Source organism: Phycodurus eques, chromosome 10 (assembly GCF_024500275.1).
Source record: "Phycodurus eques isolate BA_2022a chromosome 10, UOR_Pequ_1.1, whole genome shotgun sequence".
Taxonomy (NCBI): Eukaryota; Metazoa; Chordata; class Actinopteri; order Syngnathiformes; family Syngnathidae; genus Phycodurus; species Phycodurus eques.
The window spans coordinates 8,484,144-8,500,482 of NC_084534.1; the positions used below are offsets into that span (position 1 = coordinate 8,484,144).

General features: G+C 40.6%; 1 protein-coding gene across 2 annotated transcripts in view; it reads right to left on the reverse strand.

Moving 5' to 3' along the window:
• suclg2 (succinate-CoA ligase GDP-forming subunit beta) overlaps positions 1-9,739 on the reverse strand; it is a 128,424-nt gene extending 118,685 nt beyond the window's left edge. For both annotated transcript variants that reach the window (XM_061687712.1, XM_061687713.1), the window contains exon 1: positions 9,655-9,739. In XM_061687712.1, coding sequence (XP_061543696.1) covers positions 9,655-9,738 — 84 coding nt within the window. In that variant the 5' untranslated portion in view covers position 9,739. The remainder of the gene's footprint in view (positions 1-9,654) is intronic.
• Between the last annotated feature and the right edge of the window lie 6,600 nt (positions 9,740-16,339).

Consider the following 16,339-nt stretch of genomic DNA (forward strand, 5'->3'; position numbering starts at 1 on the left):
ACTCTGGGACCCATGAAAAAATAAATAAATAAATAAAGCTGGCTCAGAAAATGCTGTATCAAACAACACAATAATACGATTAACTAAATATCCATCCATCTATTTTCTTCCGCTTATCCGAGGTCGGGTCGTGGGGGCAGTAGCTTTAGCAGGGAATCCCAGACTTCCCTCTCCACAGCCACTTCCTCCAGCTCTTCCGAGGGGATTGGAGTCTCACCAGCGTGTCCTGGGTCGTCCCCGGGGTCTTCTCCCGGTGGAAAGTGCCGGAACACCTCACCAGGGAGGCGTCCAGGAGGCATCCTAAACGGGTTGCCTGAGCCACCTCATCTGGCTCCTCTCAATGAGGAGGAGCAGCGGCTCTTGTCTGAGCCCCTCCCGGATGACAGAGCTTCTCACCCTATCTCTAAGGGAGAGCCCGGACACCCTGCAGAGGAAACTCATTTTGGCCACTTGTATCCAGGATCTTGTTCTTTTGGTCACGACACAAAACTCGTGACCATATTGGTGCAAGTCTGCTAAAAGCAAAATTCTTTTATAGATTAGGTGTTACTGTATTCCCAGCATAATTAGAATTGTGTGAGAGAGGTTTTAGTTGGGTCCTTTTACACACAAAAACTCAGTGGCTATGCACTACTCCTGGAAACACGTTAAAGCTAGTATGAATTGCTGTTGCATCATAACTCCATGTCTGGAAGACCTTTGTCATAGTTTGTACCTTTGGTAGCTGACTTCCTGCCTGAATCTACTAATAATTTAACCTCCAAGAAGACAAACACAAGATAGATTATGCTCAAATCGTGATGGGATTTAAAGGAGAATGAGACACTTGGAGGGGCCACTACATAGCCCAGACCTTGACTTGATTGAAGGTCCTTTAAGTAGGATGTGCTTGAGAAACCTTAACGCAGACATCTGACACTATTATCAATGGAAAATTGGGGGGGGGGGGAATAATCAGCACTCCAGTCAGAAAAAGGCTTTGATAGTGCAGTTATATCAAAAACAATGTCACTGTGAATGTGCGATTTTCAAAGAAAAAGCCAACAAAATAGCTACATTGTGTTCTCCCAAGGTATTGTATGTTAGAGTCAAGTTATAAAGTTAACAAAATAAAAGGTCCAAAGCTTGGTTTTTGTCATTATAAAACTATTGCATAGTATGGTTGTTTCTTGGTATAAACACAGTAGCCACCCAATTATGTCCTCCCTCCTTGACAAGGATGAATTCACTTTTACACATAAAAGTGCTTTTATGTGTAAAAGAGCATGCACTGTGCAGTCTATACTTTATTCCAGTGATTCTCAGTGTAGTACCCCAGTGGTATGCAGGGCTACAGGGAAAATGAATGAATGAATACAGCAGCTGAAATAAGTATTTAACACGTCACCATTTTCCTCACCAAATATACTTCCAAAGGTGCTATTGACCTGAAAATTTTACCAGATGTTGGGAACAACAAGTTATCCATACATACAAAGAAAGTAGAACAAATAAGCTCAGAAATTAACTCATTCAATGCCAGCCTTCCCAGTTAACATGGATATTTGACTTCTAAAGCCGGCAATGGCAGTGAATGTGTTAAGTTGTGTGTAAAAATGTGAAATGACAGGGAAAAAGTATTGACCACGAGGAAAGGGAGATGCAAAAAGGCATGGAAAGCCAAAACAACACCTAAAATGTATGAATAACCAAACAGCAATAAAGCCCCTTGTCAGTGCAAATGAATATCAGTTGGTTCAGTCCTAATTCATGGCCAACAAAAAGGTCTCATTGCTAAGGTGTGAGTCAAGACACATCTCATGATAGCTAAGAGCAAAGAGCTGTCTCAAGACCATCGCAAACTAAATGTTGCAAAACATAACGATGGCATTGGTTACAGGCGCATATCTAACCTTATGAACATTCCAGTGAGCAAAGTTGGGGCCATAATACGTGAGTGGAAAGCCAATCATACCACCATAAATTTGTCTAGATCAGGTACTCCTCGCATGAGCTTCAAAAAGACCTGGAATTAGCAGGTACTGTTGTCACAAGGAAAACAGTGAGTAATGTACTCCGCCACCATGGCCTGTATGCACGCTCACCACGCAAGACCCCATTGCTGAAAAAAAAACATGTCAAAGCTCATTTAAAGTTTGCTGAACAACATTTGGACAAGCCAGTTAAATACTGAGAGAATATATTATGGTAGGATGAGAGCAAAATTAAACTGTTTGGATGCCATGATCCAGGAGGTGTTTGAAGGAGAAATGGCCGAGCACATCACCCAAAAAAACAACAACATACCAACAGTGAAGTTCGGAGGTGGGAAGATTATGGTGTGGGTCTGCTTTTCAGCAAGTGGTACTGGTAAACTTCACATTATTGAAGGAAGGATGAATGGGCAAATATACCAACACATTCTTGACAAAAATCTGCTGCCGTCTACGAGGATGATGAAAATGAAACGAGGGTGGACATTTCTCCAAGATAATGATCCAAAAACATACTGTCAAGGAAACTCTCAACTGGTTTGAAAGAAAAAAAATAAAGCCACTAGAATGGCCCAGGCTTGAATCCAATCGAAAATATATGAAAATAACTGAAACTCAAAGTCCATAAAAGAAGCCCACTGAACTTTCAAGATTTGAAGACTGCTTGTATGGAGGAATGGGCCAAAATCACACCAGAGCAATGCATGCGACTAGTTTCTCCATACAGGAGGGTCTTAAACCTGTCATTGCAAACAAAGTTTTGTACAAAGCATTAAATAAATACCAGTTGGCGTGTTCAATACGTTTTCCCTGTGTCATTACACATTATTACACACAACTTAATTTCCAATCTTATTTGTTCTACTTTCTTTCTCTTTATGGATTACTTGAGTTGTTCCCAACATCTGGTTAAATTTTCATGTCAATAGCACATTTTGAAATATATTTACGAGTGACGTGTTAAGTACTTATTTCAACCGCTGTATTTTCACAGTCACAACCCTGCAGTTTTGTTGAGCAGTTTGTTCATTAGTTCTTTAATTTCTGATTATCTGGGAGGCCATCAAGGTAACCAAGTGTGATTTGTGATGGCATGGTTGAGTCGAGGGACGAGGAGAGAGGAAGCAGAGAGTGTGTGTATGTATACTTTGGAGACAAAGGCTATGTTCACACTGCAGGTCAATTCCAACGTTTTTGCCCAATGTGACATGTAACTGATTTTATTTATTTTTTTATATCAATGTGAACAGTATAATTAATTTTTTTTTTTTTTCCATATCTGACCCTGGCCTCTTTCATATGTGGATATAAATCGGAGATGTATCCAATGCAAGTGCAATATGGATGCTCACTTTGCGCTTATATGACCTATAAGTCATCAAAAGGCGACAAACGTCACAATTGTTTGACAGTTGTTGACAAAACAGACAGCGGATGAAGGAGCAAAAAAACTGTCAGTGGTGAAAAGATGTTTTAGAACTGATAAAGCTAAGAAAACGGTGTCTCCAGTTGCACAAACTCCTTGAAATTGTCCCAAATGAGTCATGATGAGCCTTACGCAAGGGGCCATATTTACTTTTGTAAACACGGCGCCTCGTGTTAGTGCGCACGCATGTGACGTCACAGACTCATTCCATCCACAGTAGACGTCGCATTTGTTGTAATGTGAACTACTAAATAAAAATAGCAGTTATAGTATTTCACAAAACAATCAAATTGGGCATCATGCCCTGCAGTGTGAACGTACCCATAGACGGACAGTTGAGGAAAATAAAGTACAGTTGTACAGTACTGGTTTAATGATGTTGTTTTGGCGTGATTACACCCAATGGCCGACACTACTCATTTCTTTTTAAATAGATTTTGTTGATAGGTCACTATTGGTACTGGTAATTCATCCAAGCTATGGCAGCGCTACGTCAACAAAAGTGGCTCATGTGTGAACGCCTGTGAAACCCCCGCTAGCTGCAACAAACGGTGCAACCCATTGAGAAAATATGACTCCAACTACATAAAATATGGTTTTATTTGGAGTGAGGGAGAGGAAGAGCCCAATCTTCAGTGTGTGGTTTGTGGCCAAGTGCTGAGTAATGAATTCATGAAACCATTGCATCTCAAACGTACGGCGGCTGAGACAGGTCACAACAATTGAAAACGCCACAACAAATGCAAATGCCACAACACAATGACATTAACACAAAACGGAAATGCGGACACCACAACATAACAATATGAATCCACATAGGGCTGCACGATATGACCCAAAACCAATATCTCGATATTTTGATACTATATCAACACGCAATATTTATTTTGATATTCTGATTTCTCCTGTAAATCACTATAGAAATGTTAAAATCAACCCTTCTTGAATGACAACAATATAATGAATCAGGCAGACACTACAGTTGGATTTTGAAAATGAAAATGAAATATTCCCAGTTTTAAGCTGGTACAAAAACATGCATGCGCACAGAAGTTTTCTGGATGGGCAGGGGTGTGCTGTTAACTGTGAGAGACGCACCAGTAGAGAGTGAAAGAAGAAAACATAACGTGAGGATTTGTACTCGATAGTCACGATATAGTGATTTTATACGTCACGTGCAACAACCCGTGATATATTGATATATATAAAGAATATCCTAGTGAAAAAAAGTTAGGATTAGAACTAAATACCCCACTCTACCCATATTTATCAAATGCTACAGAAACACATTTCAAAATAAACAATATTGATCCTTGTCATGAACAAAGTTGAGGAAAAAAGTAATTGAGGTGGGATGTTGTACAAATTTTGATGAATTATTTCATAAGACGACACTGATGGAGAAATCGCCAGGTTTTCTTTTACGAAAATTTGATGAACTGACACAATCAAAGTCCACAATTGAGTCTTGTAGTGGTAAAGGCGTAGCCAAAACAAAGCGAGCGTCGTATCATGAAGGCTCCTGATAGCCAGAGCCGGTAAACCCCACACAATAGAGAAACAATTGTGTTTACCTTTCCGCCAATGCTTTCTCCTTCCTTTTCCGACCATCTCTCTGTGAGAAAGGTTTCTCTTCACTTGTTTCTTTTTCCGAACGCAAGGATTAGAGACCAAGTAAAGTCATTTGTGTTTTGTTTTTGTGTTTTATATACATTAAATATGTTTGAAGTAGGGCGGCACGGCATTGGAAAAAAATGGCATTGCGATTTCTTTTTAACCTGCAATATATATTGCGATGTTATAATACAGGATCAGTGCTGGGAAAGTTCATTTTCTACATGAACTAGTTCAAAGTTCATCTTTACAAAAATCAACTGGTTTAGTTTATAAATCATAATTCAAAATGTTGAACTAAGTTCACCAGTCCAAAAATGAACTAGTTCACTGTTCTTTTTTTTTTTAACAACATGTTGCTCACAAACTATTACCCTCAAAATACTGGCATTTCATTTCCCCATTGTTGCCACCCATTCAGTCCACACTAGTAGCCAGCTGCCACTTTCACCCTAAAATCTCAAAAGCATAAGAAAAAAACTTATTGCTTGAATGTTTTTTTTTTTTTTTAAATGAGGAATAAAAAAAAAAACATGACTTTTGTCCTTAATGTGCAAACAAAAAAAACGCAGCACAGCAACAATGGTGAAAGGACATTGATAACTTTGCATTCCTCACAGCTCTGGCTGAATATATTTAAATAATTTATCTCTTCTTATATTACAAAAAAATAAATTCCATATTATCACAATATGATCATATAGTGTTTTAACTAAAGCATTCTGATTCGAATAATGTTCCTAGTAATCAGTTGTTTCAATTATGTGCTGTAATACGGGCGGAAAGATGGACGACTGGCACAACTGCCTCAAGGTTCTGAGGACCCGGGTTCAAATCCGGCCTCGCCTGTGTGGGTTTTCTCCGGGTATTCTGGTTTCCTCCCACATTCCAAAAACATGCATGGTAGATTGATTGGAAACTCTAGTAAATTGCCCGTAGATGTGAATGTGATTATGAATGTTTGTTTGTTTATATGTGCCCTGCGCTTGGCTGGCGACCAGTTCAGGATGTACCCCGCCTCACGCAGTCAGCTGGGATAGGCTCCAGCACGCCCGTGACCTGAGTGAGGATAAGCGGTATGGAAAATGGATGGATGGATATACTGTATTATAAAAGAACACATTCACTCCCATTTATGCAGTGTCCCTGAACGCACCTCGCACACTCCCACAGTTGCAGCATGCCTGCCGACAGTCGTTTCGTTCTGAAGAGCAAAATAGGAACTATAGCAGGTGTACAATCTTTTCATCCTAAATATGTCCAAACAGGTCCCTCTGCTGGTCACTCTTAATATTTTTGAGTGAAAACCTCCTTCCATCAGCAAGGGCATTTAAGATGAAACGTGGCGAGGTCTTTCAGCATGACATTGATCCCAAACACACCGCCTGGGCAACGAAGGAGTGGCTTCATAAGAAGCATTTCAAGGTCCTGGAGTGGCCGAGCCAGTCTCCAGATCTTAACCCCATAGAAACTCTTTGGAGGGAGTTTAAAGTCTGTGTTGCCCAGAGACAGCCCCAAAACATCACTGCTCTAGAGGAGATCTGCATGGAGGAATGGGCCAAAATACCAGCAACCGTGTGTGAAAACCTTGTGAAGACAAAGAAAACGTTTGACCTCTGTCATTGCCAACAAAGGGTATATAACAAAGTATTGAGATGAACTTTTGTTATTGACCAAATACTTATTTTCCACCATAATTTGCGAATAAAATCTTGAAATATCAGAATGTAATTTTATGGATTTTTCTTTTCTCATTTTGTCTCTCAAAGGTGAGGTATGCCTACGATGAAAATTACAGGCCTCGTTCATCTTTTTAAGTGGGAGAACTTGCACACTTGGTGGCTGACTAAATACTTTTTTGCGCCACTGTATAAGGACCAAGCGCCATCATTCCATGCAGTGGCTATTTTGCGCAATTGCCATTTCCTTATTGATAATAACTTAGCCCATTTCTACCACTACAGCATGCAGTTATCCATCAAGCTATGCCTACAACCTGGAAAAAATACATCTTCCCTAAAGTGTTATGTGTTATTTGGGCTACAGTCTCTGTCACGCAGCTAGAGAATGCTGGCGGCTCTGGCAAAACAGCGTTACGGCCATCAGCCTCACAGTTGCTGGCCACGAGGTTCCGGGACAAGGAGGAGAAGGGGAAAAAAATAATCATCCAGGGGGCTAGGGTGCATTGCGCTGCTGTTGCCACCTCAAGAGCACCATGGGTGGCCTCACCAACCACGCCAATGGCCCACTGAATTTCAGTGGAGGCAAAGAAGGGAAAAATTCACCCGCTGAAGCTCAGAAGGCTCGGAGGCTACCTGGCCACCACAGGGTGCTTCTCTGCGGCCCATGAGAGCATGCTTACCGCTCAAAACGAGCAAGGGGAGGAGGCACGTATTTGACTGACAGCTGGATGTTCTGCGGGGCAGTGTTTTCCGAGCATTCAGTGATAACCCCCGGAGTGCCTGAAAGCTGAAAGAACGTCTTAATTCTGAAACGTCTTAATAAAACGTCTTAATAATTGAAGCCTGATTTTGTGGCCCGCTGTTGACAGTGTTGTGTAGTTATTGACGTGCAATATGGGTCCGCGCAGGCAGATGCCCAGATTGTTTTTTGTGTTCCATGATTGTTAAGACAGCCATATTGAATAAGTATTACTTGAGATGTACATGTTAACAGACAGTCCAAGAAAATCAGATATAGACATTAAATTGGAGTTGAGCACTGCAGTGTCAATCCAGCCATCTAGATATGTCAGTGGGAGCACATTTGTGTGCAACTTTTCGTGTATCATGCATACATGAGGAGGCATTTAGGTGGGTTGTTGGGCTGCATTCCTGTGTGGTATTAAGTACAGCAGCAGTTAGGTAGGAGTGAGGAAGCATGTCCCAGGAGTGGCGTTGACGATAATTACTGCTGAGAGCGTGTCTCAGGAGACAGAAAGCCAGCTGCCTGCCTGGCTCCATCCCTACCATATGCCACTTTCTTATTGAGGGTATACATGTAGCTCTTGGGTTATTCATCTCCTGTCAAGACCTCATCAGTATCAACATTTAACAGTCTGATATCACGAAAAATTATAACGAGTAAGTGACCGAACTCTGATGTCCTTATAAAATGTCATCAATAACACATCATTGTACAAGTAAACAAAACCATGTGAGCAGCCATGCTCTAAACATGTTCTAAACAGTTTCCATCTATAAACAGTGGTGACAAGCAGGTGCTGTACACTGGCACTGTGTCAACAGCATCATTATCCCCACTAGCCATACTAGAAGTGCAGTTCATGATTCGAGACCTTTAATAGCACCACACACAAAAAAAACACTTCAATTGTAATAGTACAGGATACAAATTCCATCTTCAAGGAACAACTGTTACTCATTACTGTATGCAGTCTTCTCTATTTGTAATAAACTCTTTGTAACTTTCTTTTTTTTTAATATTCACACTATCCTTTTATATGGCAATATGGTAAATAAAGTTAGATTGTGACTGAGCAAGCATACTTGTTTGTCATTCTCATCAGAATATGACATAATAAAGCCTCAGTGTGAAGTAACCAAAGGTAAAATAATTTACGCAAAATATTTATTTTAAAGGGTAACTTTGTAGTTTATGTGGTTTATGATCCAATCTTGGCTACGACCTTTCTGTGTGGTGTTTGCATGTTCTCCTGGGTATGGCATTTTGTTCTCACTTTCCAAAAACATGCATTAGATTAACTGAATACTTACTCCAAATTACCCATAGGTGTCAGTGTAAGTGTGACTGGTTGGTTGTCTCTTTGTGCCATGTGATTGACTACCTCCCAATCCATTGTGTACTTTGTGCCTCTCACCCAAAGTCAGCTGGATAGGCTCCAGCTCACCCATGACCATGAACAGGATAATCGGTAGAAAATGGATGGATGGATATTACAATATTAACATATGAGTTAATCAGAGCAGTTTTGTGATTTGTTGTATGTGTACGCACGAGAAAATAAGAGACTTACTAATTGTGAAAATGGCTGAATCTATATAGAAAATCAATGTAATAGTAACTATTTGTTAGGATTAGGAACAGATCAAATCGGAAGAAACGTGTTGTTCAAAGTACCAAAATCAGTCAACAATTGGTCAAAGTACAAAGTATGACCTTTACACTTAAGTCTTATCCGAAAGGGTGGTGCTATGGGGACTGAGACCGTTCTCTGCTGAAAGCTTTCAGAAAACGATTCGGCTCAATTCATCAGTAAGTTATGACAAGGTCACTGAAAGTGACGAACGATGCACCCACATACGGTTTTACGTGGTGCCATGTCAATCCGTATGATGTCATTGTCGTTTATTTTGATCTGCTTTAACATGTTTACATCACGTGGGCTCTTGTCATTGTAGTCACGTAACGCGCAGTGACAAATATTACAGGACATCACAAACGTCTTGTAATGTCATGCCATGTCATGTCACGTCACGTCACGTCATGTCAACAACTGGCTGCCCTACTGTCAACTTGACCGAATTCACTTCACGCCTCTCGTTTGACGCGCTAACTTGCTAACGGGGTAAGCTACAGACCATACCAGCGGGCGGACATTCATCGAATCCGACACGAGAACACACACCGGCATTCTGAGGAGGAAGGAAAAGACAGTACCTTCAGTTTGTTCACAAGTAGGTTCTTAGACGTGGCTGCCCTGAGCCCTCTCGTAGCAGCCTGGGATGCCATGCACGCCGCCATGTTGACACGGAAATGGGAGTTAGGGTCACGTCACGGACACGTGTACGTTTCCAGGGCAACTGACACGCAGGGGCGGTCTCTTCGAGAAAAGTACATCCAGCAAAAGTGACAAATTCAATTTGTATATAAAAATATGGAAATTATTTTTTTTTTATTAGTACTAGAATGTGTTGAAATAACCGTTAAGGAAGTTAGTACATATCTCGTGAGAAAATTGTAAATTGTAATATTTTATAGAGAAACAGGTGATAACCCATGATATAATTGGATTCGTTCAGCTCAGCTGTCAAAGATACACTTTTTATGAGACATTTCCTTTTTTTCATATCATATATGCGTGTTTGGCACAACCCTGTAACAGATACTCTGACACCTGTAAAAAAAAAACAACAACAATCAAAGATTTAGCTGAATAAATCCTGCCATTGGCTGGCAACCAGTTCAGGGTGTACCCCGCCTCCTGCCCACAGTTAGCTGGGATATGCTCCAGCACGCCCGCGACACTAGTGAGGATAAACTGTACAGAAAATGCATGAATGGATAAATCGTTCACAATTAAAGAAGGTTTTTTCATTCAGTGTAATTTCATTTTGGTATGACTCTAGTTGCGGGAACAGGGGTGCAAATGACGGTTGCAAATCAATGTTTAAAAAAAACAACAATAATATCAATATGTCCTTTTATGATATGAGCAACAGGGTTGCATTGGTTTCCTTTAGAGCTGTAAACATTTAACAATTATGAAATATAAAAGAGGATTTACCTTATGTTTACTCAAGGTCAGCAATTAGCTTGACCAAATCATTTCATTTGAAGCTCACTTTTGTTTCTTACTCAAAAATCAGTGGTTCTCAAAAGTTGTTACACCAAGTACCACTTAAAAAAATACTTAGCTCTCCGAGTAATAATGACCAACACTAAAATACAGTAGCATAGTAGCCCTAAGTGTTCATCAAGGGTTTATACTACCATTATTTTTATTTGTTTATTTATTTAATTTACAAGTTAAATACAACTGAACTGTTACCTGGGCAGTGATTATTTCACGTACCACCACATTAAGCCTGTGTAACACTATTGGTACCCGTCCCACACTTGTGATAATCAGAATCAGAATCATCTTTATTTGCCATGTCCAAAAAACACACAAGGAATTTGTCTCCGGTAATTGGTAATCACTGCTCTAGATGGCTAAATATGTTTTCGTAACAGGGCATGTTGAGAGACACAACTTTAATCGCATGATTCAGCTACTACTACATAAAGACCCAGTAAATTGAAACTAAAGTATAAATGTTACACACAACAGGCTCCAAAATGGTGTCAAATAAATACCTCCTCCAGAGTGTCTGTCGAGCACTGTGGGCATGTCTGCTGAATGCGCTGAACACACAACCTGCTCGACCTTCACCTGTCAATCAAATACTTTCATGCAGAATGTGCTCAAATGTCTGTAGTGTGAACTACAGACTGAATAATGTGTGGTGTACCGATGTGTTTCATAAACAGTTAAACTTTGAACCCATACAGAAAAACAACACCGAGTTAGGCAGTGACATACAGTGTTAGACGACCTTGCCACCAGTTTGGCGACGTTGTTAGCCCGCTAGCTCGTTAGCTCACTGACTAGCGGACGTAATAAATAGTTAAAAACCTTATAGTCATTTTTGTGATTTTATTCTTAATACATTAAATGTTCTTTTCAAAATTAGCAAAAACATGCATAGACTGAGAACAATTTAGGACTGAATTGTTGAGATGAGACATAGCATCAAACTGTTCCCCTCTCAGTTGTCTGGATTTGTGTGTTATGTGTTTTGTGTTATTTGGGCTATAGCGTCTCTGTTGTGTGGACCCACATGCGGCGCACAGAGTGAGCGATTGGCCGGCGGAGCCAACGCCCGTGTTTAGGTCCACTCTGTGCGCCGCGTGTGAGGTATAGATATCGTTACATCCCTAATATATAACCGTGATATATATATATATATATATATATATACACACACATATGCACATATGTAGCGTATATTGGTTGAATAAAAACATAATTAATTTAGGAGAAAAGAATAAGCCGGCAGCAACACCTGGGTTACTTCCGGTTTTGCGTAATTTTGGAATGTGTTGCAGCCATAAAATTCTAAGTTAGTGTTTATTTGCTAAAAACAATCATTTATCAGTTTGAACATTAAATATATTGTCTTTGTAGTGTATTCAATGAAATATAGGTTGAAAATGATTTGTAAATCATTGTATTCTGTTTTTATTTATGTTTAACACAACATCCCAACTTCATTGGAATTGGGGTTGTATATTTAATGACATCTACAAGGGATCTAGAGGGAAACACACAAAGGGGTCTAACTAAAGAAAGATAATAACACTAATAATGGCAAAAAGAAGGAAAATAGGCAAGACAAGAGCTAAGAAGCCTGAGCAAAACACAAGAGACCCAAGAAGGCGGGAGTCTGGAGTTAAATACCGCGGGGGCGGGGCATGTGCATTAGATTGAATATAGACTCCAATTTTGACTCATAAAATGGATTTAAAATCATATATTAATATAAAATAACCCCAACTTTGTGCTCTTTACTCACAGGTAAAAAATATAGAGTTGACAGTTTAAACTTTAGTTTTGGCAAATCAACTGCTTATGGTTCAAATCACATTTCACGTTGCTTGGAGTCAAATCAAGACAAACAATTCTCAAAATCTCACAATTGCGCTTGTAAAGTTGACACACTGACACAGACATCAAGGCATACATTTGGAATATTTCTGCAGAGTTCGTGAAATATCAAAACAGACATTTATCCTTGGTTAAACATCAAATGAGAATTCACCGGTTGCAGTAGTCTCAAAACGCATCCCATCATTGATCGGTCCCCTCTTGTGCTGCTGCCAGTTCAAACGAAGAAAAGGACACTTTGATGACTGTAAAGTAAGATTTCGAGGGGACCTGGTAATTACTTTAGGGTCCACTAGGGGTCTTCTTGGGGGAGTCTCACAGCAGGGCAGCCTGGAGGAATGTAGCCCATCACGTGAGGGGGAGCTTCTGGCAACTGGGTCAGAGTCACTACACACACACACACACACACACACACACACACACACACACACATCAAAAGGGGGTTTGAGCGTTTGCCCTTTTTTTTCCCCTGAAGAAATTCATTCCTGCTTTGGCACAGCTTCCCTGTCAAATAAATATCAGTGCAAAAAAAAAAAAAAAAAAAAAAAAAAAAAAAACTCCAAACAGCTGGTTTGGAGATAACGCTCAATGCGGTCTGTAAAACACTCCAACGCTCCCTCCCCCGACCCTGGTTAGCACATCTACCTCACAGTTCTGATGACCCGGATTCAAATCCCGGCCCCACCTGTGTGGAGTTTGCATGTTCTCCCCGTGCCTGCGTTGATTTTCTCCGGGTACTCTGGTTTCCTCCCACATCCCAAAACCATGCGTGGTTGGTTGGTTGAAGACTCTAAATTTCCCGTAGGTGTGAATGTGAGTGCGAATGGCTGTTTGTTTATATGTGCCCTGAAATTGGCTGGCGACCAGTTCGGGGTGTACCCCGCCTCTCGCCCAAAGATAAATGGGATAGGCTCCAGCACGCCCACGACCCTAGTGAGGATAAGCGGTACAGAAAATGGATGGATGGATGTGTGCGTGTGTGTGTGCGTTTGTGTGTGTGCGTTTGTGTGTGTGTATAATTCTGCTTCATGCTGGACCCTAACCCAATTGATTCTGGGGGAGTGGTGGGGTAAACCCTGAACTGGTCACCAGCCAATTGCAGGGCACATATAAAGAAACAACCATTCGCACTCACATACACACCACAACAGCAACAACAACAAAAAATCTAAATCTAAATCTGGACGGTACTTAACTTAGCTTAGTTTAACCGTACGTAGTGGTATGTACAGGACTGAGTGGACAAAGAATCCAAACACCCTGCAATTACTTCCTTTTGTTTTTTGACACTTGGTCCATCCATCGTGTGACCTTGTGAGCAGGACAATCACTCTGCCCATCTTAAGAGTTATTGGCACAGAATCTAAGTCGAAACTGCAGGATGTGTGGGATGATCTTTTCTGAATAACTAAATAGCCCACTCAGACAGTACTCCAGAGCCCTCATTACATGGCACATCTTGAAAGGGCATGGAGGGCAAAGCGATCATAAAGAGCAGTGATTATGGCACAGGGCAAGAGATGAGATGAAACTCAGTGTCAGCGTGCTAGGGAAGATAAGACAAGGGAGAGATGAAGGGAAACAGTTTTGTAGACCTTTAAGAGGGAAAAAAATAATAAATGCATTAAATTTTAAAAATGAAAAGTGGTGCTTGTTTAAAAATTATTTGCTTTTTTTGAGTTGAGCAATTTACACTTCCAGGCAAAAAAAAGATTTTGCTCTCATAATTTCTGTCATTCCTTGTTTTATGTTGTTTGTCTCAGGACAAATTCAATACAGGTATGGGGATAGCTGTGAGATGGGAGTACCGGGGCAGTTCAACAGTAGGTTTGAGGGTGATGTGCTTTGCTTATGGGCATCTGGACGGAAGGTCGCTTACATCAGACTGGCCCAGGGCAGCTGTGGGTAATTATTATTATTATTATTATTATTATTATAAGTCAACGTCTCCACGAATATCATTCGTAATTACCATATTTGTGTTGTTGTGATTGAGATTAACTGAAAAAGGGCAGGCCAGCTAAATATTATGTTTATCTTTTTGGTGGCTTTTTTTTTGTTTGGGTGGGAGGCATCGCCACTGTTTACAAGCTTGCCAATGCTTATCTCTTTCATAAAATATGTTGATGCACCTGGCTACGATCATATCAGCTTGAAGCTTGCAGTTGTCCACAAATAAAAGTACAAATCCCAATTCAAATGAAGTTTGGAATTTTTTAAAAACATAAATAAAAACAAAAGGGACGAGAGGTAGGGTACACCCTGAACTGGTCTCCAGCCAATCGCAGGGCACATGGAAACAAACAACCATTCGCGCACGCATTCACACAATTTAGATTCTTTAATTAACCTACCATGCATGTTTTTGGAAATTTAATTAACCTACCATGCATGTTTTTGGTATGTGGGAGGAAACCGGAGCACCTAGAGAAAACCGGCACAGGCACGGGGAGAACATGCAAACTCCACACAGGCGGGGCTGGGATTTGTACCACAATCCTTTGTACCACAATCCTCAGAACTGTGAGGCAGATGTGCTAACCACCATGCCGCTACTAAAATACACTTGTAGATTATATCCATCCATCCATCCATTTTCTGAGCCGCTTCTCCTCACTAGGGTTGCGAGCATGCTGGAGCCTATCCTATCCCAGCTATCATCGGGCAGGAGGCGGCGTACATCCTGAACTGGTTGCCAGCCAATCCCAGGGCACATACAAATAAACAAACAACCAGTTGCACTCACATTCACACCTATGGGCAATTTAGAGTCGTCAATTAACATACCATGCATGTTTTTAGGATGTGGGAGGAAACCGGAGTGCCCGGAGAAAACCCACGCAGGCACAGGGAGAACATGCAAACTCCACACAGGCGGGGCCGGGGATTGAACTCCGGTCCTCAAAACTGTGAGGCAGACGCTCTAACCAGTCGCTCACCGTGCCGCCTACTCTGTTACATTTTGGATAAATGTACTTTTTAGAGTAGTTTGAATGCACCATAATTTTTGCTTTTTGTTGAGTATTTATGTTAAGAAACATTTATATTTTTACCCAGTTAACGTGACTTGTTGCCACTTGTTACTTTTAATTATCGATTATTGGGCGCACAATCTATTTTTAGAGTTCATCTTCGACGTAAGCATGGGGAATCTTTGTGCATATCCAATGTGAACACTGGTGTCCTTTGACTCCAAATCAACAGACAGCACAAGGCAGTCACATGACTTTACACAAAGCCTTCCCTGTACAATGAAAAAAAACAGCCGCGTGAGTGTTTACTTACAGACTCCGAAAAACAACAACTTTATGATGCAGTGTAGTCTCGCGTCTGCCCAATTGTGGATATTTCAGCCCACTTTTAACTTGCGAAAACACCTTGTGGTAAGTTGCAGATGTTTCTATTGTTGTTTTGGCAGTGCATCTGGCAACATTAGTCCTTTTTTATGTTCATAAATCACTATAAAACATGCTTTTTGGGGATACGTGCCATGCTGCAATCTTGCTCTCTCTCTCTCTGTGTGTGTATGGCCTCCCATATATTATTAATCTTAATTTTATTCGACGTTCATGCTCTGACTTTTATTTTTAAAGTCAGAAGTTACTCAAAAGTTTGTCTTTACTTAAGTATTTTTTTCCATTGAGTACTTTCTTACTCTTACTCGAGTAAATATGTGGAGGACTGCTTTTTACTTTTCTTGCATCATATTATTCTAAAGTAACAGTACTCTTACTTGAGTACAATATCTGACTATTCTACACACCTCTGCTGCATTCCAACATGTTTTCAGTGGTTGTAAATATGAAACAAAAAATTATTCAGTTGGAATAATTGAAACCTCTTCATTACCCATCCATCGACCCATCTACCCATCTACCCATCCATCCATCACTTTCTATACCACTTATCATCACA